Source organism: Falco rusticolus, chromosome 13 (assembly GCF_015220075.1).
Source record: "Falco rusticolus isolate bFalRus1 chromosome 13, bFalRus1.pri, whole genome shotgun sequence".
NCBI lineage: Eukaryota > Metazoa > Chordata > Aves > Falconiformes > Falconidae > Falco > Falco rusticolus.
This window is the reverse complement of record NC_051199.1, coordinates 24474329-24502196: the sequence shown is the minus strand read 5'-3', so window position 1 is coordinate 24502196 and position 27868 is coordinate 24474329. Positions and strand designations below refer to the sequence as shown.

At 47.8% G+C, this 27868-nt stretch overlaps 1 protein-coding gene across 6 annotated transcripts in view; it reads right to left on the bottom strand.

Moving 5' to 3' along the window:
- Positions 1-9803: 9803 nt before the first annotated feature.
- The window catches only part of PLD1 (phospholipase D1), a 75827-nt gene continuing 57762 nt past the window's right edge, over positions 9804-27868 (bottom strand). For 5 of the 6 annotated variants that reach the window (XM_037406592.1, XM_037406594.1, XM_037406593.1 and 2 more), the window contains 8 exons: positions 25427-25537; positions 24630-24718; positions 21448-21561; positions 19820-19869; positions 18641-18775; positions 16188-16341; positions 15430-15544; positions 9804-14867 (listed from right to left, as the gene is read on the bottom strand). In XM_037406592.1, coding sequence (XP_037262489.1) covers positions 14643-14867; positions 15430-15544; positions 16188-16341; positions 18641-18775; positions 19820-19869; positions 21448-21561; positions 24630-24718; positions 25427-25537 — 993 coding nt within the window. In that variant the 3' untranslated portion in view covers positions 9804-14642. The remainder of the gene's footprint in view (positions 14868-15429; positions 15545-16187; positions 16342-18640; positions 18776-19819; positions 19870-21447; positions 21562-24629; positions 24719-25426; positions 25538-27868) is intronic. The other variant, XM_037406597.1, reaches the window with a different exon arrangement.

Genomic DNA, 27868 nt, shown 5'->3' with positions numbered 1-27868 from the left:
CCTCCGGGGGCCTCTGCCCGTAAATACCTGCTTTACAACCCTGTCCACAGGGCAGAACAGCTGCTCCTTTTTTCAAGTGCCTTTTATCAAAATTATTTAGCATCCCAATATGTTCTTTATGCTGATCAGTCTGGAGCTGAGCTACCCTAAGACAACCAGTATTTATATTCTCTCTTCCTCTCTTCTTTCTTGGCTTGCCTTGCAGACCAAAGGCAGCCCCAGGCCTGGGAAACACCTGACCCAAAGCCACCCCCATCTGGCACTCAGCATAGGTCAGTAGAACAAGAGAAACTGGCTCTATCTTTTGTCAAATGCAAATTTGCTGAGAGTTAATTAAGACATATTTCAGGAACAGTGAGGTTGTTTTTTTTTAAAATGATAATTTGTTCCTGAGGTGTGGGTAGGGTTCAACATCTCTCCTCAGGAAAGGGGTTACAAAACTGGAAGGGTGCATTGCAGTTAGCAGAGGTGCTGACAATGAAGGCCCCGTAGGGCTTCAGCAGTGTCCAGGCACACAGGGTGTTCAGGGACCTGTGAGATCAGGGACAATCCGCATCCAAAACCTCCTTGGCATATATGTTTTTTCCAGATTTTCATTTATTTTTGATGATTGGTGTCTTCACCATGGCTTGTGAGTTCTGTTGTTCTGCAAAGAAGGTAGAGCCACAAAGGCACTACGCTTCTGCCTTTTTGGAAGCATGTTGTATACTTATCATTTCACCCAGCAAAAGCCTTTTGTTTGAAAAAAAAAAAAACCAAACCCCATACCAAAACCAAACCAAAAGGTTAATCCACAGAACAGACTTTTCAAGTCTGGTATTGCAGGCTTCCCACTTCTTGTCAATGACCAAAGCAGAAGCAAATCAGAAAACAACTGAAGGTACTTAATGCAACCTAAAGTAATCGGCTGAGTAGTGCTTAAAGTGTTAGTGTCTGAGTAGGAAGGCAGGGTTTGAGCCAGCTGCTGTTGCCTTTCTGTGGAGGCTTTGCTCGGAGGTGTTTACTTCCTCATGCTTTCCTGGAGATGTGGCAGTCTATGAAAGCACTCCTCCTGGAATTAGATGAAAATGTTTTTTTGCTAACAACAAAAAAAAGGGGGTGGTGGTGGTGGGGTGGTTTCTAGGTCCTGTCATAATAGGGAAAAACTCAAAAAAAGCTAACCCTAACGTTCATTGAAGGCAAGACATGCTGCACTCATGAAACGGATGGAAAATTTCAAAGGCGTGGGACTTTATGACTGGCTGAAAGAGAAAGTCATCATCAGAGCACCCAAAAATATCACTTCACCATCTCAGAAAGGAACCGGTTGAGTCTGGACATTACGCATGGGAGGTCTTCTGCAGCATGCTACTGCATGGCAGGGATGTGGATGGAGGCTGGCTTCAAGCCCAGGAGGTCCTGTAGAGCTTGCATACTCTGATTTACAGATCATGTCAGAAAACTCTGCCAAACAGCAGACTTTGACATCAGTTTTGTGATCCTCAAAAAGCCCTTTTCAGCCTGCAACATAGAACAGCCTTCACTCCTACAAATCCCAGCTAAAGTCATTAACATCACGTACAGATGGAAAAGTCTCCAAAAGGGTGAAAAGCCAAACAAGAGCCCTGGCCAATATGGCCACGTCCTCACCACTGCCATTTGGCTTACTGCCTAATGCTGTTAATTCAACTACAAATGTAGCATGAAAGGATGGCTGACCCCTCAAGGGCCAAGGCTAACCCACCACACCACCAAGAAATACCTCCAGAAAGCCACAAATACAGACAACAAGGACTTTGGGTAATTATAGCAGGGAAAAAGTCCTGAAAACACAAGTGTTAGGTAGTGCCAGGAGGCCAACCCCTGAAGAAGGGACAGGGGCTCACCTCACTGTGCAGCACCCAACTGGTCAGCAAAGGCCTGGAAATGAAGTGACATCCAGGGTGGGAACAGCATAGCCAACACTCGGTTCAGTTCGGGGATGTATAGAACAAAAGAAAACGGATATATTTAATAAACTGATTATATTAGTGTTAACACGTGATTTCTCAGAAACTACCAAAACACCAGCAGGAAACTAGGTGGTTTTGAAAATGTCTCTGAAAGGCGTGCTGCGTGTTCGGTGGAATGACTCCATCTTCAGTTAAGAAAGCAGAAAAGAGTGGGCTGCTCCTCACAGCCGGGGGAACCCTGCCCACACCGGAGCCCGTAGTCCGGGCTGTCACGAGTAGCTTGCAGGGAGGAAGTCATCAGCTGGGAACTAAACAGAACACTCCGAAAAACCTTGGCAAGAAGGGTAGGTAGACCCCAAACAACAAAGGCATGACTGAGCCCCATTTCCCCAGTGCACCAGTCCTGAGTGGGAAGGATGAACTGGAAATTTTTTTTTTAAATTCTGGCCCCTACAGGCTCAAAGCAGCCAGCATATTAAAGAGGTTTTGAAAAGTGACTTTACATGTTTAACTGATCTCGCGGTTTCAGAAGTCTGTGATTCTCTGTGGCTGCTGGCACTGACAGTGCTGTAGCCTGCACTGAGGTTACCAAGAGCTTTGGCCTCCCAACAGTTACAAGATCAGGTCCCTGAAAGCATGCGGTGATGAGTGGGAAGAGACAAACCACAGATGACAGCAACTGGAGAGTGTCTTCTTTGTCCATTGCTACTGCCTGGCTCTGTCAAAGCGGTGCTCCAGCTATGTCCAGTACAAGGCTCTGGACAGCCAAAACATCAGCTCTACTGGGAGCTTCTCTCATTGCTCTCTTTACAGGAGATATTTTGGGAAGTCACATCAAGTTTAATATGCATCATTGAAATGTCTGGTTTATAGTTTATTTTGGAGGTAGGACCACATCTTTGGTGCTGTTGTACTAACACAATGTTTACCCATACACTATACTCTTACTGGTGCTTTTCCAAACCAGCCTCTGCCAAGGAGCCAACTGAAAGTCTCGGGGCAGCAGCAAAGGCAGGAGATACTTTTGTGCCCTTGTCTACTGGAAGATCTAAGATGCAGCTGACCTGAAATTACCCATTAAAAATAATGAAAAAACCTGTAAGACAACTATAAGACAACAGTTTCTTCCAGGCATGCAAAACAGCTGTGTTTGCCCTTACCAGTATTGCCTGTGTTTTGTTTCACATCCTGACACTGCGGATTAAGCAAGCAGTTTGGGAACATAACGAGCACGTCAGCCTAATACCGAGTTCAGGTTAAACACAGTAAAACCACCAACAGCAGTAGCTGTTTAATCAGAAAGAGAGAAGCACGAAGGGTCAAAATTACATTATCTCATGTAGCATTAAAGAATGTCCACTCTAATTTTATCAAGAAGATGCTAGGCACTGGCTAAACTCACCTGGATGGTGAAATGTGCAAAATCAGAAAACTAGCAAAAAGCCTGTTTATCACTATATTACCTATTAGCTTCTTTTTGCAGAAGTAAATACGAACATAAGTTATAATGAACAAAAGGAGAGTGCACAAGGCTGTTCAGAAAGGATGGGTCTTCCGAACGGCACATCTGGGTGTTACCATGGAGAGAGGATAGAGACAGCTCGCTTGGGTTTTGTCCCAGCTCTTGCTATATTCAGCACTTTTGTGGATCCTGGAACCACATGTCTATATGTGACTTTCAGTTCTTATTTAAAAAGCAATAAAAACCTGAAAGCCATAGCCTTAGGAAAGCAATAGAATATGATCCTTGGGAAAGTTAAAGAAACTAAAGGTGAATTCAGATGTCCTGAGGGTGGAGGTGATGTGATCTGTGAGGTCCCAGGCTGAAGAGACCATCTCATCCTGCATGAGGAGGGCTCTCCAGTGCCTCGGCTCCATTCCAGCCTTGCTGTAGTCTTACCAGAAGTAAAATATTGGAAATGTGGGTGACAGCTTAGATTACACATCGTTAGAAACAGCCAGGATAATCTGCCGCCAGCTCCCTAAAAGGAAATCTTTAGCTAACAAATATGCTCCAGCCTTTTGAGCTGGCAGATAATGATGTGAATAAAATGTAGCTGGATTTCAGGGAAACAGTTGAAATCGTGCCATGCAGGGGGATGCTTCAGCAGGCCAGAGTGAGTGGTGCAGAGCAGGAGAGCTGCTTCTGGCATCACTTAGCCAGGAAGCAGAAAAGAAAAGTGGCAGCTCGGTTTCCTGGGGTGTTGCAACTGCTGCAGCAGCCCCAGCACCGTGGCTGTGCCAGAGCCCTGCATCCAGGGATGGTCAGCATGGCCTGATGGGCTTCATACTCCTCACTGGGGCGTTTCATCATGTCCGTGCATCATCTCCGTGTCCCTCCCACGACATTACAACACATGGGGTTGCTGGAGGGAGCCACTAGTGGTTTGAAGAAAAGCATCGGTTTACTTACTGACAGAAAAAAAGGAAACCCTGCGCATGAGATCACTACCCACCATGAGGACAAACAGCATCTCCATGTTTCCAGTCGGCTCTGTCCTATACAAGTGTGTCAGATTTGCAGGGCAGGGAAATGCTGTGGTTTTAGGTCCCTTAGCAGCACAGGATCCTGGAACAGTGCACCATGGTGCAGCAATGCAAATCCGTAATAGTGTTGCTGCTGCTGCCATCACCACCAGTAACACAGGACAAGCCATACTGGTCCGAGTCTTCTGAGGACAGGAACCTTGTGGACCTGGACAACTGGATTTTGCTCCTGCTGAGAAAGGTTCTGTTTGAAACAGCATGTGTCAGCTCAGGGAGGCTTCTTCTGCTGAGACATTTTGCATAAATTCTGCATAAACCTTTCTGATATGGTAAAAAAAAAAAAATAATGAAATGGAAAGACACAGAAAGCATACAGACACAGTAGAAACCAAATTTGGAATGATTTAGATGATTCAGGGGGTTGGGGGGTTTTGGTTGTTTGTTTTTGTTGTTGGTTTTTGTTTTTTTTTTTTTTTAGGGTACAAGCAGCTAGTGCAGCTCACCACAGACTCGCACAACCCAAGAGCTTGAAGTCAGCGTGGAGTTTTGAATGAATGATTCATTATTCCACACACGCTCCGGCTCCTCCACCACTCCAGCCTGTACCCAGCTGGATCTCAGGAGAAATTCCTAGAGTGTGTAATTGTGTATAATGTGATCATCCTGCAGCAGGAAATAGGTTTGTAAGCATTCTTAGCCAGTACAATTGATGTCATACAGATATGGTCTGCAAGGAAACAAAAGTGGAAATATATATTGCAGCAAGTCATTTGAGAGCTAATACAGCCTTCCGGGAGCAACATTTTAGGCAGGGAATGTATTTAAGCAAGGTATACATAGTATTTCATTTTTAAGTGGCTCAGCATGACCATGCTCAGAGGAGAGGGGAAGGCGCTGACCTGCGAGCCCCCAGAGCAGCCCACCTTTGGTGCAGCCAGCAATGCTGGATTTGGGGTGCACTCCCGTGGGGGGTTTGCATCCCTTCGCCAGAGAAAGGGCCAGGCTCCCAGGGGAGTCCGTGCACGGTGGAGGAGGGAGCCCGATGGGGTTACGTGCTGCAGCTGCAGCCTGCCCCTCCCGCATAGCTGCGGCTGTGGGGTGCTGCAGGCACAGCAGCACCCAGCACCCTGGGGTCGGGGCTTGCAGCCCCCCCGGTAACGCGGACACCCATCTCCGGCAGGTGAGCAGGCTGAGCCCGCAGCACCCTCTAGAGGAGCCCAGTCACCCAGCCCTTGTTTTCAGGGAGGATTTAGATGCACGGAAAAACATCTCTCTCCAGCAATGATCCCTCAGGCAGGTTTAATCCATTGCTCTGCACCAGCTCGCCTGGGCGACGCACCACTGCTGGGCAGCATCAGGCCTCCAGCATCTCCCTCCTGGTGCTGGAGGGGATGCAGATGGGCAGTGCTGCAGGCAAGGGCTGGGATGGAGAGGGTGAGGTGGAGCAAGGGCTCCCCACCGAGCCGGGGAGCAGCACCCAGGGAAAAGTCCTTCAAGTTCCTGCATTGCAGGGCTTCAGGTCCCCGGTGTGTCCCCAGCTGCAGCCAACATTATCTTGATGGCAGGATTATCCCAAATTGGAAGTGGAGTCCTAGGAGGTGTGGAGATGGACACTTTGGTCCCATCATGTGGTCCCCAGAGGGCCGTAGGCTGCAGCTCCATTTAGCCTAGCATCCCTCAGCTGCTGCACAGCATCCCGACACTCGCCTCAGTCAGGTGGCTGCTCTTCCTCTGGTCCCTCGGGCTGCGGCAGGCACAAGAGGAGTTAGGTGGGATGTTACCTAAAAGCTACCCATTGGTGAAATCACACTAGCGTGGCCCCACGGAAATACAGCTTAAATTCCTTCATGCAATTAAACACACAGGTTACATCCATACAATGTCATTCTAGTCCCAGTATCTGCCTTAACCTTTCCAGTCAGTATGTGCTGGTCAACATACAGTCCTAACAGGTCTACGGGGTTCACCTGGGATTTGGTATGTAGAAAACATGAGACACCTGAGGACAAACATCTTCCGACTGCTGTACTGTGCTAGTCTGCTATGTGTGGCTACAGCTGCCTTCATTTCTGGAGTTTCCCAGTTCCATGCCTGATACTGGAAAAACCAGGACTTTTCTGTATAAAGCAAGCCATTAACTCTGCCTAAAATTAATTCGGTACTCAGTATCTAGTTCATATTTCTGAAGTTTACAGTGCTTTATATTTCATTTCATAAACCACATATCTATTTCAAGAGGAAGCATGTCTGAAACATAAATTCCTGAAATGTAAAAAACCAAAAAAATCTGAAGTTTCAAACCCACCTTTCAAGTTGACATTAAAAAATGCCAGGCAAACAGGCCGAGTCCCCTCCTAAAAGATACAATTTCTGTTTCTGTCTTGGAGGTACAATGTCTATGTTTCAGCCTGCGAGTCTGCTGAGGCTTGGTTGGGGTCCTTTAATGCACAATTGGTTGGTAAAGGATGAAATAAGGCAACCCAGAGAAGAAAATACAAAATCATTTTCTGAGTATTTGGCGAGATGAATGGGAGGAGTCAGATAAATGCCAAAGGCAGCACACTAGGAGCAGGACAGAGCTCCAAAGCTGTGGACAGGAGGGAGATGCGGAGATCGGTATCTCTGGTTGACAGCCCTGCCTGTCCCCTCTCCCAGCTGTTCCTGGCTCTCCCAACATGGGAGGAACCTGGAGCGAGAAAGCAGCCTCCTGCCTGGAGACACTGGAGCATCTGTGTGACACACCTGCTTTCAAGCTGTGGCTTCCGCAGGAACATAAGGGAACTTACAAGGACCCGGCAAGGATAAGAGAGGCTGAAGACCAAGGTGGTGGGATGGCATCTGCATGGACAGCGTGGTGTGCCTAGCGGTGCTGAAGCCCCTGTGCAGCCACTACACAGCTTGGCCCTGGTGCTTTCCCCAGCTGAAGAGGTGGGTCCGGCTCTTACCTGAACTTCTCTTGTGCCCACACCACCTTCAGTGTCCCTCAGCTTCCTTTCCCGAGGGGTGATTTCCAGCAAGTCTGCCCCAGCAGGACTCCAGCACTCCTCTGCCTCCTTAAAAGCACAACCCTTGGCCCGAGGTAGGTTTCCCCATAGGGAGGTATGGTATGGACAGGCCATCAGCAGAGCACCACAAAGCTCCTGAGCAGCATGCAGATGGTTCCCCCACTTCTGCTGGGCACTAGTAATCTCCAGATAATAGAAACCTGTGGAGACATGATAACACTATCTCCCTGGCCTCCTCTCCTTTGTCCTCAAATGGGAGTCACAGGATGTCTAATTATCAAGATCAGGCTGACTATGGAGAGATTACTCATCACTGATTCTGGGTATAAACAGTTTCCTTTGCAGAATAATTTCTTTTTTAAGAACATCCCCCCCCCCCCCCTTCTTCAAATTAATTTCCATCCCAGCCACAAGCCTCAGTAGAAAATCTTGCCATAATCATTTTGAGCGAAATATTCTGAGTAATCAATCAAAGCAGTGGAACCAATTTTGAAACTGTCACTTTTAATTTTTCCAATAAAAAAAAATAGAGCATTTCACTCACAGTGCTGTTGTGATTCCAGCTTTTAAAACCTTTGCTCCACCGCATCAGTGCTTCAGAGACATACTTGAAAATCTGAAGAGCTGGCACAATTGCAGAGAAACTAAACCAGATTGATTTTTAGCAGTGAGAAGAAACCTGTTTCTTCACATGCCTTTAGACCCATCTCACAAAACCTTTCCTTTCTTTCTTCCCTTCTCTACAAAAATAACTACAGAGTATTAGTAATTTCATACACTCAAAAGGCTGGCACTAATTAAAAAGTTGACACATTATTGAGAGCTCTGTGCATAAATGCATGGCTAATGAAGGCCCAAAGAGCAGATGTGCTCGGTGCTGGGGTGGAGGAGAGAAATTCTCCAGCCTCCGGCACTGGATGCCTGCGGACACATCAGCAATGGAGAGCTGACCTGCGAGAGGAGGCAGGAACTGCCTCGGTACAAAAGTGGCTGGAGAAATCCATCCTGGAAATAACAGGTCTTAAACATACTAGCAATTGGGCTTTGTGTTCAGGGTACGCATAGGCTACAATTCTGCTCAGCGAGGAGCCATCAAATTAGAGGCTTTGCAAGTCATGCATCAGGCAAATGCTTTCTGTAGGGAAGTCAAAGGGAGTTTTGCCATTGTCCTCGCTGACGGCAGCGCGTTCCTGCCTCCCCTGCACAGTTTGTGCCCACTATAGCCCGTAAGCTGGCCTTCACTTGTATTTTGAATGGGCTGTGGATGTGGATGAAGTGGTGCACAGTAAAAGCATTGCATGCCTATGTGTAGGAGAGGGAAAACAGAAAAAGCAGCAACAGTGCCCTCAAGTTGGGCTCCTACATCATGTAGAGAAGGGAAAGGATCCTTCTTACAAATCGATACCTACGCTCTCTAGATTCAAGACCACTTCTAATTTCGCCATAATTTCATACAGAGATAAGCTTGCGTTGTGATACCCCCGCTCTCCTGCACTGCTGGCCCAGAAACCAACCGATGCTGGCAAGACAGAGCCAGCAAGGGCTGCCAGCTTCGGCCGTGGCCACCCACGCTGCCCTCATGCCTGCGCCACTGCCAGCCAGCACCCTGTGCCCAGTGCTGACTGGCAGGTCTTCCCATCACTCCTGCCTGCTGTTATCTCTGCCTGCAAGACCTGGGAAGCGTGATGCAGCAAGCATGTAATTAGCTGTGAGATGCCAGAGTGGCAGCAGAAGCTGGGGTGTCAGTCAGCAGCTGCCTGCCTTTTACCAACACACCCCTGCCCTGAAGCTCCAGCTCTGTTATCTTGGCTTATTGTGTTTATCAAGGGCACAGACTGGATCTGGGAGTTTTGAAGATGCGGAGAGCCCTTTGGCATTTGAGGAAGGAGATGAAACCTAAGAAACAGAGAAGTTAATATGTCTTCAGTTTGCAAGAGAGCTTGGAAACGCCACTGATGCTTTATTAATCTCTTCTCCCCCTTGAGGACAATGGTAATCTGCTTTTTTCTCTATATATACTGGATTTCCTTTACCGAAAGTTAAAAGGAACAGTGGCAAGTTAGTTCTGTTTTGGAGAGCATTTTTGTCTGTGCCTCTCATAACGCTTTCAGATTATTAAAACTTTTAAAATAGGATTTTAAAATGTAAGTCGTCCAATTTTCTCTTTCTATACTGTTTCACTCCACACAGCAATTTCTCTCTCCCTGGAAAACACTAGTGACTCAAGTCTAGCCATTTTTATTACATTTCTGAGCCTTTTTCCATCATGTCTCGGCTGCTGGGACAGCACTGTCAACGCAAGGCAAGGGCAGAACTCAGCCCACAAGGAGGATGTGGCCACAGTCTGCAGAACAAGTAAAAACAAGACCAAAGCCAAACATTTTGACATGATAATCAGTTGTATTTTCAGTCCATTAATACACATTCATTTACCAGATACAAACCGAGTGGAAAGGAAAGCGATCGTTAGCAGGAACAAGGATACAAAACTCAATTCCAGCAGCCTTCACAGAAGGGATATTCAGTGTTCACAACCACACCATCGGAAGGTAGAGACGCACGGAGACCTGCACTCACCCGAAGTGGAAGCTCTCCTGTTGTTGATTAGTCTAGCTAGAGACACAATTTAGAAAAAAAAAAAAACAACCAACATTCCCAGAACTGTGACTTTCAACACTTTTTCTCATTTCCCAATTGTCAGGAAAGAGGTAAGGTGGAGTTATTTACATGGAGGAGATTTTATGAAAACACGCTGGGATATTGAAAATGGAATAATCACAAATACTGGAAAATACAACAAGAAAGCAGGCAGGGAAATTAAAAAAAAAAAAAAGAAAAAAAAAGAGAGAGAGAGAAACCCCAAGAGGATCACTGCATTCAGCGGTCAATGTGCAGTTTGTGGGTCTGCTCCACTTTGATACACCTTCGTTTTGCATGCTTAACCTGATTCACCACCATGGCGTTACACTCCTGGTTTAAACCTCGATTCTGCAAAGCTCCTGGTTTCAGCAGGAGCTCAGCTGTGCAGAGGGATTGCTCGTTTGAAACAATTTGCAGAACAAGGGCCACAAAATGTGAGAATGTATTCACATCTTGTAGGTCACCCAAGAGATGCCAACCTCTCTCTGTCTACCTGGTCTGGAGCCCACTTGCTTTCTCCACCTTGGCCACCACTGCATCCTACAAACCAAGTCCTCTCTGTCAGAAAAACCAGTGCAGCAGCTCTGCGGCTGATGGAGGTGTGTCAGTTTAGACCAGCATGGATTTGGGTCTTTGCATTCGGCAGGAGAAGGAAATGGCATTAACCTAAAGGACCATGCAGAATTTTCTTTCAATGTCCCCACAAATGCAGCTTCTGTGCACATATTACAACCCCCCGACTGTCCTAACAAGTGCACAAAAGACTTGTTACACTGAAATAACAATAGCAAACCACATCTGAGCTTGATTGTACATGGAAGTTTCCTTGGAAGGAATAAAGATACTGTAAATTATTCATGTCAGGGTCCCAGCTAGGCAGAACCTGCACTGAGGTCTCCCCTGGGGACAGCACCAGGACTGCAAAATCATGTTGTGAAACCTGATCAAAATGGAGTGTTTGGGGTTTAATCCAGCAAAGCTCACATCACGTCAGGCACGCACCAAGACAAGGGCCCAGAAACTGACCCAAGCACTTTGTGTCTGCCATGGAGCACTGGAATAATTCTCCTACAAATTGTATTTTAGTAAAAGCTCTTACATATGATGACATCTTATCCCTCATTTTTTAAACCATGCATTAGCATTACAGTGAAACATTTATCCAGTCCAACATCTATACAACAAAACATGTATTTTAAAATATCAGACTATTAAAAAGATACGGTAAGAAGTGTGAGTTCTCAAAGTGGCATGTGTTAAGGAATAAATTAAAAGAAAAAACATTTTAGACTCAAGTTGAACTACAAAATAGTTTGAGCCTGGGAAAAGTTCTCATTTCTTATAATTCGAAGAAATAAATGCCACAAGAAACAGTTCATATTTCTGGGTTTGCTAGTGCCTGAATCCACACCACTTGGTACAGTACTGTATATCTGCGAGCAGTCCTCTCCAGTTTGAAGGTATTAAAAATAAACCCACACTGGTATTACTGACTAAGAAACAGTGATTGTTCAGGTGCAGAAATTAACTCTCTCAAGGTGTTCAACCTCACAGGCTTCTTAATATAAGAAATACGCCTCTAGCTGACGGGACCGAAGGAGCCAGCTCCAAACAGCACAGCCCGCAGGTGCGAACAAGAGCCATGTCTTCACTGCAAACTCCAGCCCCATCATCTGTTTGGGGTGAGCAGGGCCACATCCACGGAGAGGGGGTTGATGACCCCATGAGCCCCTGGCGATGCAGGGTTCTCTACGCTGCGCTGAAGCTGCCTTGCACACCTTGCTTGCATTTGAATGTCACTAAACTCCTGGTATCAGGAATTTAGCACCAACACAGGGAAGGGACATTCAGTGCGGCTCCTCTGTTCCTACAGAGGGAAACCTCCTCCTGGACAGGGAGCCAATGTGAGGTCCATCTGCTACTTTAACAGCAAAAGACCTTCTTAATTAGCACCTTTTCATACAGAATCAGTCAATTAAATCCTTCCTATGTGGCTCTGCTGTGTCACTTGGGACCTGCAGCCATCACACGGTGGGCTGAGTGGTGCAGAACCTAGGTGGTTTTTCCCCAGAGCAGCCTGGCAGAAGGGGACTTAACGCCACTGGAGTTATGAAGCCCAATTGTCAGCTACCTACCACCTTAAAAGACAATATAAGGATAATTTAACAATTACAAGACTCTTTGCTAATATGAGGATGAGGACAATAAGAGCACTTAGAAGATGACAGGAGTCTTGCACTTCTTCAAGGTTCACGTGTACGGGTGGCAGGGTTGAATGCTTCCTTTTCAACTATGAATACAGATCTGTGGGACCTACAGTGATTCCCTGACAGGCTGTAATTGTTTAAAGTTAGCAGCTTTGTTCAAACTAAAACAGCTAAAAGCGTATCAGAAGAGAAAAGCTCTGAACTAGCACTGATGTGAAATAACAAGACACCTTTGATCTTTCTTGATTGCAGGTGGTCAGGGCACATGCGGCTCTGGCTCCACACAGGGTGACCCCAGGTCAATTTTTTTAAGGGGGAAAAAAAAAAAATAATCAAAGGAACATACTTATCTGCTAACAGTGTGCCAGCTAAAAGCATCAACCCCCTGGACCAAAGATCATCACATAAAATGCTGCATGTGTACTTCCAACAGGCTAACCAGACCACAGCCACATCAGCCAGAGAGCAGTGTAATAAGCAACTGCATCTACAAAACACAAGCGTAAAACAATGGAAACTGTGGGAAGGGGCCGAGGCTTGGGCTGCCCTGGAAGAACATCTGGGGTTGTTACTTACTCAGGTGATGCAGCAGGTACAGAATGACCTGATGCCTAGTTACAGGTCTGAAGACACAGAAGGCAATCAGCTAAAACGTGGCGCCAGATATGTTTTGGGTGTGAGTTTGACTGGTATGATTCTTTTCCAGTTAGAAACAGGTGAGACTGTTGGAAGAGCCAGAAAAGGAAAAAAGAAACTTGCTTGTGAGCTAAAGTAAATACCCGTTCACCTGGTCTTTTGACTAAGGATAGTCGGACACAGAGTTAAACCCAGCTAGCAAAGGGATGCCCCTGGACGCAGTGGCAGCAGAGGAGCTCAGCCTCCCACCTCTCCAGACCCAGCCCTTGTTAGGTGTTTCTAATGGTCCGATCTCTTAGTGTTCAACATGGCACCGCCAACCGCTGGGGAACAACTCTCCTGGGACTGCAGTAGGAGCTGGACATGAAACTGTGAGGTCATTGCAGGATGGAGTGAGACCCAGGATAGCACCAGAATGACGACATCCCGACCCAGGAGTGGTAGTGTTTTGCCCAGGGATGCTGAATTGAATTGCTGCTTTGCTGCACAGTGAGATGCCAAATAGCTTTAGAACCTGTCTTACAGAAATGCTGAGTTTTACCTGCACTTGGGAAGACACGTCCTGCATGACTGAGCTCAAGACTGTGGCTGGTCTAACGGAGTAGACCAGAGACAAGGCTTTGCTGACTGCTCCCCTTCCCCCTCGCATTCAGCCCATCGACAAAGCGACACGCCAGCTCAGTTTGAGCATGGCATCAGCTCTAGCTTAGTGACCTTTCCCTTCTTTTAAATAGGGAGGAAAGGGATGGAAAGAAAAGTCTACCTATGTACTGCAATACAAATGCATGAATGGAAGACCCAGAGTGCAGAGCTTAACGCGGCCAATGCTGGCTTTTGAGTTTATGTCCCATTACACACAGTGCCTCGCTTTCCTACAGCTCTGGAGGTCTAAGGCTTGAGTTTAAACCTTGATCTTCTCCTGGAGAAAGCCTTCATGCGCAGTTGGAACAAACTGAGATGTTGTTGCGTGTCTGCAAAGGCCAGCAAACCCTGATGATTTTCAGCACCTCCGGCTCCATCGAGGTCACCCTTCGCCAAGGCCAAGGCAGTGTCACGCTGTGCGTGAGGACTGCTGATTGCTGTAGCCACGGTAGAAATGTCTTTTTTTCCACCCCCAGAGAGGAGAAGAGACAGAAATGTTGATTCTGATACAAGATTGTTAGTCTGTTTCCATTTATCAAGTGAAAGACCTGCACTTTGCAAGCTGTAGGACAGCCCAAGGCAGCACCAAACAGCACTTCCCAACAGTGCCAGAGCAGCATGACGTGCTCTGATGGTGCATGGAAGGGGTAACACAGGGGGACTCCAGCAAGCCAAGGTACAGATACCCAAAAGCCTTAGAAGCACACGCAGCCCATGACTCCTGCGCAGCCACAGCACGACCACAGTACGTATGCATCCACAGTACACAGCTGGCAGCAGTGACAACATCGACTGGGAATAGTTTCCTGTCCTAGGAAGGAGCCTGTGTCCTTTAGGTGCTCAGAACATGCCTTAAAAAAATAACTCCCTCGGAGGCAAAACTTCTCATTTGCCATAATTTCCAAGTCTTTCTGCTCCTCTCCTTTGCTAGTGTTGATTTGCTTCAAGTTCCTCCACCAAAACCCTTAGGAAAGGCACATTAAGCTTGGTGGAGATGTTTTTTTGCCTCACTTAGCAATAAAAAGCTTTCCAAAATCCCATGTCATTCATCAACTTGTCTCTAGAGAACCAGGCTTTAAAACGTCTGCATCTTCTTAAGTCCAAACCTCCATGGGTACCATGGACTCCTTTGTTCCAACGGAGGGAAGCAAGTACTCTTCCTCCAGAAAACGAAAAGGGAATTGTACTAAAAACCCACGAATCTTCTTTAATTCTTCTGCTGCTTTTGCAGGATCATCAGTTGCTAATTTGGGCTTGTTGATGAAATCACGCAGTTGGGTTAAATTATTCACCTGGTCACTGGGAAGGCATCGGAAAACCTGATCAAAACAGAAAGAAGAAGTGGCATGTCAGTGCGGGGGAAATACTGCAATGCAGGGTTCCCGAGAAAGACCAAAATATCTAATACAAATTTCCCGGGATGGGACTTCATTAGCAGCCTGGAGAATGGGGAGGGAAGAGGTATGTGCCTATCTGTGATACGGCTGGAGCAGGCAGAGGGGAAGGCTCCAGGGCTTTTCCTAATCACTGCAAAAGCTCATTAAAAACCAGAAGTAAAATTTACTTCTACTCCAGTTATGCTATGGCCAGCTAGAAGTAGTGAGTACACCACGGCCATTCACTGGAGCTACAGCCATTACAAATAAAAGGTCAAGTCAGAACTGCTGCCTTCTTGGGCTGCCGTCACTTTGAGGATGCACAAACTCCGGTTTCTTGTCCACAGCTCTTGCATCCAACACTACTCGTTCCTTCAAAGCATCTCCGAGGGTCCAGCCCCAGGAGCTGGACCTGCTGCCCTTGTCCTCCCTGTGCTGCTTCTCCCGTTGGCATCTGCTGCTGCCGTGCAGGAAGGAGGGAGGGGAAAGTCAACGCATTCCTCACCTTGTCAAAGATGGTGGCATTGCGAGCTGCTGTAGAAATCCACACCTCCTTGAAGAATTTGTCACAGACGGGATCTTGGTGTTCTGGACTGAGATTAGAGCCACCAAGGACAACCCTGAGAAGGCAAAGGGATCGATGCTCATGGAGGCTGAGGCACGGGGCACTCCCCCTCTTGAAATGCCGGGAGAGGAAAAGTTTTGTTGGGACTTGCCAGACCGTGCACGCTTCCTGCACCCTCCCACTCCTGTCCCTGCAATAGTCTGTCAGCCATAACGCTGCTTGATTTTCTGATTTTCTCCTTTTTTCTGCGTGATAACTGTCCAGATGGGAAATAGGGTAGGGGGGCAAAAAAAAAAAAAGTCTAAAAGAAAAAATGGCCATGTTGTGGGCCAGATGGCTGCTCCGAGTCAAGAAACTTGCATCAGAGCCACCACCCCCCAAAATTTAGAGAGTGTGAAAACAGGATCTGGAGGCAAAATATCACGGTGTTGTTTATGAGCTCTCCTAGCGAAATCCCAGAGTAAAACAATTTGTAAGTAAAGCTGCCAAGCTGAGGGCAGGAGCGGCGTGAGAAAGGCTAACTAACGCCAATGAAACAGCAGCAAAACCCTGGACTAAATCCAGGCCAAGCAATGCTAAACCTGAGCAGGCAGCAGCAGCCCCGTTGGTTTGAAAGGCTGCGGGCAGGCGTAAGGCTGAGCAAGCCCTGCCTACATCCCTGCTCGCTGCCCGCGCTTGGCCAGCCCTGTGCATCCCACCTGAAGCACTGCAGCCGGAGGGACTGGGCAAACTTCCCAGCGCTGTAGTCCTCCCCGTCCATCACGGAGGGGATGGTCTCGGTGTCCTGCACAATGATGGCCATTTCACTGTCACGCTTCCCCAGCATGCTGCGGTCGTTGATGTTGGCAGAGCCTGGCAAGGGGGAAAAAGAAGCACTGGCAGTGCACCACTGCTGCACGAGATGCTCCTGCACACACCCCGCCCCCCCCCCATCTATGCTTTGCTAGGTAAAACCCCAACCAGAGGGCTTCCTTATGGAAACACAGACCCTGAGAGTCAGAATCTGGGGGAGGGAAAAGGAAAAAAAAATAATTTTTTCAGGCTTCAAAAGCTCCAGGCTTGGAAGAAGTTAAATCATAGCCAAACTCAAACCATCATTTTCAAAAGTTTACTCTCTGTAACTTCCCAGATGCTTTTGCTGAAGGATTTCAAAGGTCTTAACTGCATTCTATTTGGATCCCAAGTTAAATGACGCAGGATGGACTCCATGGGTAAATCCACCCATCTTTAGTAGTGTGAAGAGGGGAAGTTTTTCATTTGTATTTAGAACGTAGGGATTTTTTTGGGAGAGGGCTTTAGGAAGAAGGACATCATCTCACTGTGGGTAACCAACACCTGGACCCTCCTGTCCTGCCAGGACCACACTTCAGGCACAAAAGCTAAGGCAGCAAGGCAGCAGCAGACCCAGGGCTCTGGGGGACTTCCCGACCACAGGAGATGTTTTTTCTCTACTCCTTGCCCTGTGCTTCCTGCAGCGCTGTCACACGCTGTGTAACACCCAGACCCCAGGAAGAAGAGAGGTGCTTTCCAGAGGGGTGCAGGGGAGGTGCCTGCCCTGGCAGGGGGACCCGTGGGTGCCCTGTGCACAGCTCCCTGCTTGCGTCTGGGAAATAACCTCTTCAGTCCCCAACAAAGCTGCTGGAGATGTTTCCCTCATTGCATTTCTATCGTATGGCTCTGGCTGTGCCTTTTGGGGGGTGGGGGTCCCTCTCCAAAATGCACCACCCTGCTCACGTAAGGGTTTGGGTGCGCTTTGGGTGCCCTGACTGCACCGCGGTGGGAGCTCCCCAGCCCGCACATGCCATGCAAGGTCTGACACCCACAGCCCTGCTCGAGACCAGCTGAGGCTTTATCCTCCAAACAGCCCCACATATTCTCTGCCCCGTACAGCCGTCAGAAGGCAAGGGATGGGGGACACCACAGCACTTGTTGGCTCCAAAGGGACAGCAGGATGCAGCCAGCAATAGGAGTCATCAGGTCACCAACCCACAGAACTGACCAAACAATAAAAAACCTTCAGACACAGCTCCCAGCTCCGTAAGAGACCCCCAGGTGCTAGAGAGTCATTTAGCCTTCCCAGTGACTGAACTAACTCAAGGGGAGCTAACACCTCCAGAGAAAAAACAAACTAAGCCCCTCTCTACCCTTTCCTCTCCCTCTCCTGCACATTAGCATTTTATTTCCATGCACCTTCCCTTTCTTGGGTGGAAAAACACTGGCTCCCCATCACCTCACCAGCTGGCACGGATGCACATGCTGTATAAAAACCTATCCTCAGGCTTATAGGTACAGAAAATAGAAATTAAGAGCTGTCTCAGGCCCCCAGACCATCACACTTGCAACAGCGCTGCTCCTGCTGTAATAAAACCACCTCTGAGCTGCTCCGCATACTAGAGATGGGATCTGACCCCTGAGAGGGTAACAGAAGAGCCAATCTCACCACAGGTCATCCAAGACTACAGGCTGGACTGCTGCTTTGAAGGAGGGAAGTATTTTGAGTCTTGCAAAATCTGGTATTAAGTTATTCTTTGGCAAAGTTTCTGTTGCTGAGATAACACATCGAAAAGGGCTTCTTTAAAGGAATAGGCTAAAATTCTGCTTTTCTGCTGCGATGTAGAACTCTGAGCCTGAAGTCTTTTGTATTTCCTTCGTGATCTCATAATAAATATGGTAAAGGAATGGATGAAATGATATCTATTACTTGTTATAACATATTTCCCCATTCTTAGGAAACAGAGCTGATAAATGACACATGTTGTCCGAACTTTCCAAATTTTACGGCACATTCTGTTCTTTAAGGAACAGATGACAAGTCTCACAAGTCTTCCTGCTAGAGCAGAGTTTGATACAAGACAGATGGACAATATTCCCTGCACTGGGATTCTCTTCACTGTTACACAAAGATTTAAAATCACTTCAGAAAAACAAATTAAACGACAGCTCTCCAAATGCTTTCCTCCCTCCTACCTATCCTCCTGATGAGTTTGTTTTTCTGGGTTTTTCTAAACAGCAAAATATTTCATGAGAAAGAAATCATAACACAGAAAAGCACATGGCACCACAGCCTGCACTGAGCACAGGGCAGAGAAGCGAAGGGACTAATCCAGATTAACTGAGTGGTCCAAACCCCTTCCGCAAGCCCCCTCCTCACCGATTATAACTGTGTTGTCATCAGCAATAAGCAGTTTGCTGTGGACATAGATGAGCTCTGTGACTAGTTTTCCTTCCAACTCTGCATATGTTCGAAGTCCACAGAATGAAATGTAGTTTATCCACTTATCTCCAACTGAAAATTAGAAAAGAACAAAACCAATGGGATGAGGGAGGTGGAAGAAGAAGGAGAAAAGACCCTCTTTTTATATGGAGACCCATATGAATAACAGTTCACTTTTGACTTTTTAGAAAAATACTAAAAAAACAGATATCGGAAATAAGTTTCTCTAAAAATAGACTTTAAAAGCTGCCTGTGGGCTCTCTGTGCTGCTCTGATCTGCTGCCTGCTCAGATACTTCCACTTTGGTGAGAAATGACCCCAATCTCCCTTGCACAGCACGCAAGTGCTCACAACTGATCCAAGCATCTTAAAATAACTGGACTATGCGACTGTTCTGCAGATCCTGCAGAAAGGAGGCTGTGAGCAGGTGTTTGGTCCGTGCACAGTACGGAAAATATGTCCTAATGTACGTGTCTGCAGCTCAGATTTACACAAAGACCTGGAACGAATGAGGCATTATGTACGCCCCTAGCATTTGTGATATGTGGGTGTTCATGGTGCTCCGATTCCCAGCGGAGCGAATTCAAGCAGGCATCCTCATGGCGAGGAAGCCACTCAGAAACAGCGTCCTGCTTAGGCAGGTTTTTTCTCTCCGTGTTCAACTACCAGACACAATCCCAGGGTGGGATTCACAGGGGAGGCCGGGGGCTTGTCTTTCCCAGAATTGTGGCCCCACTCAGGACATTTTCCAAATAACACGATCCTGAGCAGCTGCAACCATGCCGTGCTCCTCCCTGGGGGGTCCTCCTCTCCTCCGGATCAGGGCTGCATCCAAGTGCGAGGTCTGACAACTGGCCATGGCTCGTGTGACCCAGCAGACCTCACCATGGGGTGATGGCAGAGGAGGAGGAGGAGGAGGAGGAGGTCACTCACCAGCCCCACGAGCCTGTATCACACGTTGTTGCGAGATGCCCCAGTCCATGCCTGCAGCCCTCAGCAACAGCAAGCCCACGTTAACAAGAAGCTGGAGAGTCCAGTTTGTGTGTTGTACATGTATCCATCGAACAGCAGCATCCCAAGACCAAACAACATAGAGGAAAGGAATAAAGCTCTTACCCTCTCCCTTCAGCTGGCCCAGGATTGAGTTTTCTCCTCGGCACATGGTCCTGGAAAGAAGGTAGGCAGCCGTCAGCACCACTGTGCCGTGAGGCAACAGCATATGCTGAATCAGACCCGGGCAAGGTAAATCACAAACACAGAAGCCTCTTAAATACCCCATCCTAATAGACGAAAGACAGTGCTTCCAGAGCACGCATTTTCCCCAAATGACTGTTGATATATCAAGGACTGCTCATTTCCTAAAGGAGCTTGTATCAATCCGCATAGGAGCTGGGGAGCATTTTCGCCTTTTAGAGAATGCCATGATGCCGATAAACGTGTTACAAACAGGGCTGCTACCATCTGTGCCACAGGTCTGGATACGAAATCACATTAAGAAAAAAAGGCAACATGTGCAAGAGTGCCAGGTCTGGGAGTTTGTGTGATTACAGCTGGGCTGGAAAAGCCACAGCCAGCATCTCATTCAAAAAAACCCAACCCATGAGCGATTTCTCAAGACGTATGGCTGTCCTTGCAGAAGGAAGCTCAGGCAGAAGGGCCTCGCTAGGCAGGCACACTGCTTTGCTTCTGCTTGTGCCTCCTGCCCTGCTCATCCTTCTGGAGCAGGAGCCCTGCAGACCAGCAGACACGGATTTCACACTGGAGGTGGCAGTAGTCTCCGCAGATAACTGTGCCCAGGCCATACCATAACACAGCAGCTTATCAGTAAAGCCACCTTGCCTTGGCCCATTTTGCCTTCCTCCACGGCCCGCTCCCAGTGCGGGTCCACCCAACACGGCCGCACCTCAGTCCTTCCCATGAGAGCTGCTGGGTGCCCGTGCCCCCAAAACCCATCCATCCAGAGCCGGGGAATCTCACTGGGGAGAACGCCATTGCCTTTGCGGGGCTGACGGGCAGAGCCAGGAGAAGTATCGGCCAAAAAGGCAGATTTGGAGACGAAGCGCAGCTAATGAACCCGCAGGGTGGCATGCTGCCTCCCGGCTGCAGTGGCGCTGGGGATGCTGCCACAGGGACCCCCAGTAAAATCCGCAGTAAGTGCCTACAGGAGAGCACAGCTGTCGAGTGGGAGGGCAGAGAGCCGAGAGATCAGTCAGTCCCGGTTTGAGGAGCTGAAAGGGAAGGGAGTGCACGTGGCAGCACTCCCCGCATGTGGGAGCGGCTGAGAGTCAGGAATTGGGGCGTTTGTGTAAGGGATCGGGGGACACATGGCACTCGGGGACACGGTGTAGCAGTGGGCTCGGCAGTGCCGAGTTAATGGTTGGACTGGACGATCTTAAAGGTCTTTTCCAACCTAAACTATTCTATGATTCTACAGCTTGCTGCGCCAGGGCAGAGGCAGGGGTTCCCCACATCCAGGGGGGTGTTTGCCTGCACCAGGCTTTACCCACTGCACTTCCCCGCTCAGCCAGCATCGCCTCGCCTCCCGATGCAAATCCTGTGGCTAGCAAATAAATAAGCTAAGTGAAAGAAGCTACACAAATGCTTTTTTTGTCCTTTTGCAAACACCGGGTGCCTGCGTGGACACCATCTAGTGTGACGCCCCGCTACTGGCAGCTGGCCCTCGGGCACGGCTCGCAGCTGGTGACGAGGTGACAGGAGGTCTCGCCCAGCCCTGCCCACAGTACCTGTAGTTGAAGTGCATTATGGCCTGCAGCGCGTTCCCCCCGCCGGTCGAAATGTCTCCTTCAAAGCCAGGCAGCAGTGGGATCACCACGTATACTCGGAAACGCTTGTTTTCCCTGGAATGATAGTTTGGGGAAACATCAGCCTGCAAATGTTACAGCTTTGTACAAGGTGAAATCCCCTCGGTTTCACTCTCCCTGTGCTGACCAACTTGGTTTCCATCCAAGGCCATGACACAGATTTTAAGGGAGCACTGTGTGAAGTGTATTCCCAGTTTCAGGTGTTCAACACCCGTCATCAGCACCACAGCAAGTGCTCAGACCTTCAGGAGCAGAAGGAACAGTTAGTTCACTCTCAGCAGACAACAGAAGCAGCTAAAGGAAAAGAAATGCATTTTCACTGAAGTTCGAGGCCAATCTGCTAGTTATTTTGCAGATTGTGCCTGCCACTATAGAAGTTGGTTAGAGCTCCCCAATAGCCCAGTCACAGTGATACTGGTGCGGACTGGGGTGGACGACTGCCTGGCAGAGCACAGCCGAGAGTACACAGCTATCACAGGCAGAAAACCCAACTCTGACCTGACATTCCCAAGACATTCTCGTTTTTAGAAGCCAGAATCATCACAAAAGGTGGAAAAAGCTCAGGGCACAAGCGACACATTGATCATTCAGGGAGGGTGAGTATTCCACCGATACACCACAACCCACAAAAACTCAGTTCGAGTTCCCCCAAAGTAAACCATACCCTAACCGCGATCTGATTCGGAACAAAAGCTCCAATTGTGGCACTGCTTGGGGCTTTTCTTAAAACCCACCTCTGGGTTTTCTCTGCTGACAAAGGGCAGGTGCATCTGCTCCGCCTGCCTTTGCCAGGCACCCCGGGTTGGCAGAGCCCTGCCCTGCGCCCCGGCCAGGGAGGAGGATGCTCCGTCGAAGGCTGCTGCCGCTAGATGGCAAACACGGTTTGATCGGGACAAAACCCGTGCAGGAGCAGTCTGAACGTAAGGCGGCCTGCAGTTTTTGTTAAAAGTATTCCTTCCCCGGGCAAGCCATGCCTGTGAGCTTCGGGGTAACGGGAATCGTTAATTCGTTAAAATTAAAATTCGTTTAAACAAAAATCGTTAAAGCACTGGGGTCTCATCTGTGCTGGCAGAGAGGCATGGAGGACCGTGTTTCTTTCCTTTCAGCCAGCGCTTCCTTATAGCTGTGCTACGCGCTTTAGTTTGTCAGCAGACCTCAGAAACAGTTAATGAGGTCTTTGAAACGAAGCCTGTTTGTATCATGAAGAAAGAGATCTACCAACAAAAGCATTCCCAAAAAAGCAGTTTGTTTGTCTATAAACTAGTTTAATAAACACACGGCTATGAGAGCCACCCATGAAAAAAAAGGAAATCAAGAAAAGAACATCATTAATTACATAAATAGAAAATATTTAGTCTAGAAGAGAGAGAAGTGTACAAGTTTAACTAAAGATGTTAATTTACAATTCAACATCTGTGCGTCACCTACATGTTTTCTGGGGCAGTTTGGAACATGAATGCTATGATACAAGCCATTTAGGTCTGAAATTACTTTTAAACCTAGGCAATGCCAAGCATGCTGGAGTGGGCAGAATCTGAATCTCATATTCGGTTAGGAATAAAACTGGAGTCACACAGATGTGAGCATCACACATGAAAATGGGCCACTGATGAATCTGCGTGACTCCCCTTTGTGCTAGGCTTTCTGGTATCTGGACAGAACGACACTTGTTAAATAAATTTGATATAATGGGAAGATCTTAACAGAGTACCTGGAGAGTTTTCTGCTGCCTCAGTAGCATTGCTAAAAAGCAGGCAACTGATGCAAAGGGCCCATGGTGATCAGTTCCCAAAGGCAGGAAAGATAACCCAGAGCGTCTTTCCATGGGGACACCGACCAGCACAGAGCTGTGTGTCCGGCTGCCTGCGAGCCTCGAGGTTGCAACGCAAACACCAGCAACGCCATTTCCAGCAGCACTGGCACCACTCCTCATTGACCCTGGGTGAGAAAATCCTCCCCATCTTTCACCCTCAGCTTACTGCAATTATTTAGCCTATGCATTGCAGCTCACAGATAACCAGCAACTCCACCCTGTTACTCTGCCCTGTTACTAAAGGCATAGCAGAGAACACCCATGCTCTCCCGGTTTGAACAGTGCTCCTCTTTCCACAGTGCCTCTGAACAAAGCCTGCCTCATGGCAGCTCCTGTGGCCTTGCAGGTACTGCCCAGACCCGGGTGGCTGCCTCTTTTGGGGTGTTTGCCTTTATCCAGGTGGGAATTACCAACCTCAAGAGCCAAAGAGAGAAATTTCTGAGACTCTGGAGAGAGCACCTCCAGGCAAGCAGCCCCTGCATAGTTCTGGACAACTACAATATGGAAAACAATCATTGCAAGAAAAGTCTCCATGCATGGCAAAAAAGCACGAGAGATGAAAGGAAGATGTTTAGAAAGTTTTCTGTATATCAGCCCAGTAAGACCAGCATACAGTTTTAGATGGTGATGTATACATATCTCGAAGGGAGACTCCAGGGGAGCAACCTTAAGTAAGGCTGTCCGGGATCAAAGCGAAGACAAGCCACTACCTGTGGTATTAACGTTAACATGAGGTCAGGCATGCTGAAGTAAAGGCATGTCTACAACATGGTTGGATTTGATCCACACAGGAACAAGTGCTGGTTCCCTTGCAATGGTGGCTGGAGGTTGTAAATACCCTCCAGCACTTACCAGAAAAAGTTGTTCAGACAATAACTGAACCCTGCAGCCAAAGCCTCGAAATGCGTTTGCTTCCCCTACACGAAGCCAATCCTCTGTATAGATAATTTAAATAAACCACAAGTCCCAGTTCAACTTCTCACTCATTAACTTGCCTTACCACACAGTTCAAGACTGGCTGGCTATGGAGCAAAGGGGTTGTTGAACTGGTATATCAAGGACAAGATCCACAGTTAAAAATACATTTGCATCAGGGCAAGTCCAGAAAATCCCCTTCTGGCTGCAAAGAAACCACCAGAGTCCTACTGCTGCAAACACAAGCAAATGTTTGACCGCATCGGTTCTGCGCTACAAAAGCTATTATACAGTTGCGTCCATCAAGATATGATTTTACACCACACCATATGCATGCACCTGGAAGACTTTCATTGCCTCGTTAAGAACAGGTTACCTGTGAGCTTTAAGAATCCTCTGAGCAATCGCATCGCCGATCTTGTTCCAGACAACTTTGTCATCAGCACAGCTAATAAAAAACTGGTTCTGCAGGAAAAGCAAGCAAAGCTACTGTCAGACATTGCCAGCAACAACAAAAAAAAGTATTTGCATGCTTTACTTCAGACCAAGAGCAACTAAAGAGCAAACAACTGGGTTTGTGTGCTGTTTGAGTGGATGCTTTTTTAATTATTATTAAATGATGTGTGTGTCTGTGCTTGCTTAGGGAATGAATTAGTCCTTATTAGTCACACTCCTTAGGAAGTTCATGTAAAGAGCAACCTAACAAAAGGCTAAAAGAAGGATAATAGGCATCTCCATTCAGCCAGCACAGAGATTCATTTGGACATGGGAGATTCCTGCACCTCAAGGCTGTGCAGGTGCAAGACCAGCCCTGTGAGTGGGAGGTTTGAGCACACACAGGGGACACTGCAAATCCATGGAAAGGACAAGACGACTATTGCAGAGGCCATGAAAGTTTGCTGGCAATTTTGCAAAGAGGCTTGTGAAGGAGATATCTTCTTTTTCCACCTTGCGGTCAGAAGGCTGTCGGGGTACATAGCCATCAGACTGGTCCAAAGACCACTGAAAGCAGTGGAAACAGCCCCAGAAATTCAGATGCTGTATTAATATCCATGTGTGTCTAAATTGATAAAAAATTAAGACCAAACCTCAAGAAGTAGAATTAGCCTCCTGATGGCTGTGAGCCATGCCCAGAGCATCAGGACTCTCCTGCTTTCCCTCACTGCCACTCACTTCTATATATATGTAGTGCTTGCTGTTTTCTATCACGTTGACGTAGGCATTGTGGATGGATTCCTCATGGTACTTAATGCCGGCTGACCAGTCAGCAGCAGAACGGATCACCTGCAAAGCAAAGGATTAACACCTTCAGCCCTGTCCCACTCAGGACACAACAGCATTGCAAGTGCATTATTTAAGAGGCAGCGCTCTTCCCTGATACTTTTGCCTGTCAGGATTTCACTAAATCAGGTAACAGACACAACACTTATCATTTATAGTGCATTTGTAGTAAGAAGAATGGAAGCTCAAAAATAGTATTAAGGCTTAATAATGTTTTGATCAAAAATATCAATGCCCTGTCCCATTGCTGTATTACTGCCCTCTCCCACCTGAGCAGGTCGAGATGCAATAGAAGCAGCACAGAAGCCTTGTTCTTGCTTAAGTCTTATGATTAACTGCTTTTAAACCAACTGAAATTTCCAAGCTTTAGGTGTGCCCACCTAATCGCTGATCTCCCATCAGGCTGGTCTCCAGCCTGGGCAACGCATTTTCCCCCCAGACAGGCGGTACGTAATTCCACGGTCAGCCTGGTAACACAGCCCATGCCTTTGTCCTGAGCACTCGAGGTCAGTCATTTGTTCTGCCAAATTCTTCCACAAGCTATCTGATTTGTTGTGATACGACTTTTAAAATTCATAGCAGTTCACTTGCCCACACTTAATTTTTACTGGAAATCCACTTTTAAAGTAGATACTGCAAGATCCCCCGGGCACGTTCTCCCCCTGCCTCCCGCAGTTTTTGTGCAAGGGAGCCAAACCAACATGTGAAAGAACCTCGGTCCGTGCTCTCGGCCAGGCTGAGCAAGCCCCACAGCAAAGAGCTTCCCGGCCCCGGCAGCCAGAGATGCTGTGGCATCACCCGCTCCCGCGCTTTGAGTCAAGAAGCAACCACACTATGCCCCGAGTGACATTTTCCTAGATGGAAATGTGTTTTTTAATTAAGTGTTGGCAGGGTATGTGCTCAAGGGAAATAATTATTTGTGGTTACCCTCTGTCTTTAAACATTGCCATTGAAACAACAGCCTTAAAATATCTCAACACAGCCATTTTACCAGCACTCTGGGCCAGTCACAAGCAGGACAAGATCCAAATGTTGAGGACCTGTGAAATGCGTGTGTCAGTACATGCAAAATCCTGATGTCTTCTGGGGCTCAACAACATTTTTCCTTGGAAATCCCTCCCATGTGTTTCTTTTAATTCTCTGTGTCCAGCTTCTGCCTTGCTCCACGTTACTCTCCCCATCCCCTGAACATTCCTGATACCCTGGCCCTGGGCTCTGCTGTCACATTGTCATCATCATCCATCATTCAAAGCAGGCTGCTGGCTGTGGCATGGCTGAAGAATTTCAAAAGCTAATTAATTTCCAGTAGTATACCAGTTAGATAAGGATTTGGCCTTTTGGTCCAGGTGCTGCATGCCTGAACGAAACCAACCCTCCCACCTCCAGAGCATCTCAGGAGGTGGCACTGAGGGCCATTGCTGCCGAGTAGCACATGACTCCTGAGCCAATTCCTTCACCCGGACAGAAGGAGCTTTCTCCCACAGCTCACTGAAAAGCAGATCCTGCAATTCCCCATTTGGCTGCTCACTTGGCCAACAGGAGGGAGCACACTGCAGCCTCCCAAACTGAACACTGGGGTCACAGATGCTTGATTGTGGGAGCCAGCCTGAACACAAGGGCCGTCACAGCCTCTACCCATCCCAAACAGCTGCCCTTTGCTTGCACAACCCCCCGAAGGCGATGCTGCTCATGCTGGTGTGGTTTTAATCATCCATTTGGTTTGCAAAGCCAACGCTGCATGCTCCTACTCACCCCAGGCTGGCCAGTGCTAAAGCCCTGCAAAACACCACAGCAGGCAGAGCTCCTGAACAAAATTCCACCATCTAGCAGTAATAAGGACAGAAAAGCAGCTTTTCCGAGTAGAAAGCAGGCTAATTCTTCCATGCACACAGCTCAGGCTGCAGCCTGGCAGGAGCTTGTAGCCCCTCCACCTCGACCAGCACAGCTGGCGATGAGCAGCTGTGCTGCCCCTCCCCTGCCTTTTGTCCTGCTGCGGTGAAAACCTCGGGCCCCGAAGCCCATCCCTGGGTGCTGGGAACATCCAGCAAATGCAATCTGGAATTGCACTTCAGAAAGCTGCAGATTGTGTCTTCCTAGGTGACGAAACACTGACACTCAATACTTTTCTGTTTTTTCTGTTGCTAGTTAACTTTGTCCACGCTCCAAAGAGCCGCTTCTCTTTTCAAGATAAGCTGCTGAGCCCTGCACTGAACGAAGTCACTTCCACACCCTTTTTTACAGCAGCAATAACTGAAACCATTACAGACAAGAAATAAATGTACTTTTCTGAATTGGGAACTTGATAGCGCCAAAGCCCCTTGCTTTGAATTCATC